This window comes from Aplysia californica, unplaced genomic scaffold (assembly GCF_000002075.1).
Source record: "Aplysia californica isolate F4 #8 unplaced genomic scaffold, AplCal3.0 scaffold00092, whole genome shotgun sequence".
Taxonomy (NCBI): Eukaryota; Metazoa; Mollusca; class Gastropoda; order Aplysiida; family Aplysiidae; genus Aplysia; species Aplysia californica.
In genome coordinates this window covers 1,072,138-1,074,812 of record NW_004797362.1, presented here as the reverse complement: position 1 = coordinate 1,074,812, position 2,675 = coordinate 1,072,138, and the positions used below count along the sequence as shown (strand labels likewise).

Here is a 2,675-nt window from a genome sequence, read left to right as displayed (position 1 = left end):
CCCTCTCTCTCTCTCTCTGTCTCTCTCTCTCTCTCTCTCTCTCTCTCTCTCTCTCTCTCTCTCTCTCTCTCTCTCTCTCTCTCTCTCTCTGCCCCTCTCTCTCTTTCTCTCTTACACTCTCCAATTGACATATATACGTCAAATTTATAAGTAGAGATTATATAAATTTATAAGCATGAACAAATAAAAGACGTGGTAAACTCTAATCTTCGGCACTTATATGACCTTATTGTGTTGCAAGTGCCGTAAAACTCTTTCTACAACTATTTTTTTTAAAAGGTGAGGCATGTCTTTTTGGTCTAGCTTTGCTGAAAGACTCCATCCGTCAGCGAAGGGTTATGTTTACCAGATTGTTTTCATCTCTCTCCCCGCAGCCACAGAGAAGTCCACAAAAAGTCGCAGCCCCAGCCGCAGCTCAGCCCAAAGTGTCAAGTGGCTTCAAAAACATCGCTCTAAAGTTGCCAGGTAGGAAGTGAAGAATTGCAGCGTCCTTTTTTATTTTTATTTGGTCTTCCTTTTTCCCTTGTTTTTCGTGTGACCATTTTCCTAATTGAACTGATGGTTTTCTGTAAACTACAATTCCTTTAATCATGAGTGTCTATGCATATGAAATACGTTGGGGGGGGGGGTGGACATTAATACTGGTTCTAAAACTGCCATCTTTGTACAAATTTATGTTGCGGGTGCTTAGAGGGAGCCACTGGTAGGTGGTTCAGCTTCTTTTTCCTCCCCCCTGTCGTGTTGTTTCTTTCTTTCTTTCTTTCTAATTTTGCCTTGAGGTAATTGACCATAACTGCCTTGATGTGCGTTTCTTAGCTCAAAAGTAACTTATGTCGTCAGAGCAGGTCTGAAACGAAATGATTTTTCAGATCCCATAGTTATTATTTTTGTTTTGTTTTGTTCTGTTGTATCGCTAAAACACTGATACACTCAGTGTGCGAGAATGTCTCTTGTTTTGTTCTGTTGTATCGCTAAAACACTGATACACTCAGTGTGCGAGAATGTCTTTTGTTTTGTCGATCTCTTCAAACTGGAGGGAGAATAGTTTGGTGTCAAAGAACAAACCCTCCCCTCCCCTCCACTCCACTCCACTCCCCTCCCCTCCCCTCCACTCCACTCCCTTCCCCTCCCTTCCCCTCCCCTCCACTCCCCACAGCACTACTCCCTTGTAAAAAAAGGTTCACTTTGGTTACAAAGAATAAGTCCTCTCCTCCCCTCCATTCCCCTCCCGTCCCCTCCCCTCCCCACAACACTACTCCCTTGTAAAAAAAGGTTGACATTTTCCTCCGGACAGAGAGTGTGACCCAAAAGCTGAGCCGGCCCAGCGTGTTGACCAAGAAAAAGTTCCCACCCACCAAAGGTTTCCCCCAGCCACGCTTCAGCCCGGTCAAGTCGGAAGTGGCCGGCCAGGAACCCAGTACCGGTCAACTCGCCAGGTCAGTCAGAGGACAGAGGGTACAGCTGTAGCGAACGGCGTCTGTGGTGTAGCGGTCAGGTGTTTCGCTGCGGCGTGCAGAAGACCCGAGTTTGATTCCTTAGTGGGGAGAATTTTTATAGAGTATCTCGGTGTTGGGGAGATTTACCACAAAGTTAGACTCAACTTTAATGGTTGGCAGTGCTCTGATGTTACTCTTTAGGAGCAATCTTAGGCACTTGTATGACCTTTTGTGTCGCAGGTGTTGTAAAACTCTTACTAAAACTGAAACTAACACTTCTAATTTTGAGCACTTATATGACCTATCTGTGTTTGCAAAAACTCTTACTAAGGAAGAAATTAAACTGAACGCGATCTGATTGCTTTTGCTGTTTCCTTTTTTTTGTCAGCGAGGTTGCGCCGTCCGTCTCTGAGGAGGAGAGTTCGTCGCAAGCCAGAGGGAAAAGAGCATCCTCCCAAGGCGAGGAGGTACACAGCTGGGCTGTTCGTTATGTCCCCATTTGTTTTGTCTTTCATTCCATGATATCGTCGGTCAGCTGTTCAAATATGTTACGACCAAAATGTTGAAAAAAAAATTTCTTTCATTGCAGTTTCTCAGTCTTTGGTATTGGTTGCATGCACTTGAAATGTTTTGTCAAAATTAACATTCAGAATGTTGAAAAAACTAACCCCAAGAAAATCTACCTAACGCAGGTATAATTAATAGCAGAATGTTTTCCCTGTCCTCGCAAGTGTTGTTTTCCTCGGCTTATAACAGCAAAATTTTGAATTTTATGAAGGCCATTGGCCTTTATGGCAAATTGTAAAGTGAAACTGTACTATTAAAAATTTTTATTTTAACTAGAAAAATTGTTTTAGATTGAAAATATATGTATATTTACACTGATTTTTAAACATTTTAAGATTTAACTACTGAACTGTTGTGAACAAGACCAACTTGTGTTTCGCGCGCTCATATGACCTTACGCAGTTGCGAGCGCCGTAAAACCCTATACTACTAACTAGCTTACAACAGTTGAACAGTTTGCAGACAATATCTTTTGCTTGTTTGTCAGCGTTTGGTCAGATGTTATGATGATATGAGATGGTTTTTTCACTTAATGGCCGTTATGGTGTTGATGTGCTTCTTTGCCTCTACATTTTTGTCTGTTAGGAGACCTGGTCCAATTTGTCTGTTAGGAGACCTGGTCCAATTTGTCTGTTAGGAGACCTGGTCCAATTTGTCTGTTAGGAGACCTGG

The 2,675-nt window shown here is 42.6% G+C and overlaps 1 protein-coding gene across 3 annotated transcripts in view; it reads left to right on the top strand.

The window, feature by feature from the left end:
• The window catches only part of LOC101848278 (PHD finger protein 20-like protein 1), an 11,379-nt gene extending 9,246 nt beyond the window's left edge, over positions 1-2,133 (top strand). For 2 of the 3 annotated variants that reach the window (XM_013080601.2, XM_013080603.2), the window contains exons 7-9: positions 375-465; positions 1,295-1,436; positions 1,825-2,127. In XM_013080601.2, coding sequence (XP_012936055.1) covers positions 375-465; positions 1,295-1,436; positions 1,825-2,002 — 411 coding nt within the window. In that variant the 3' untranslated portion in view covers positions 2,003-2,127. Of the gene's footprint in view, positions 1-374; positions 466-1,294; positions 1,437-1,824 lie in introns of all 3 variants that reach the window. The other variant, XM_035968863.1, reaches the window with a different exon arrangement.
• Positions 2,134-2,675: the final 542 nt, after the last annotated feature.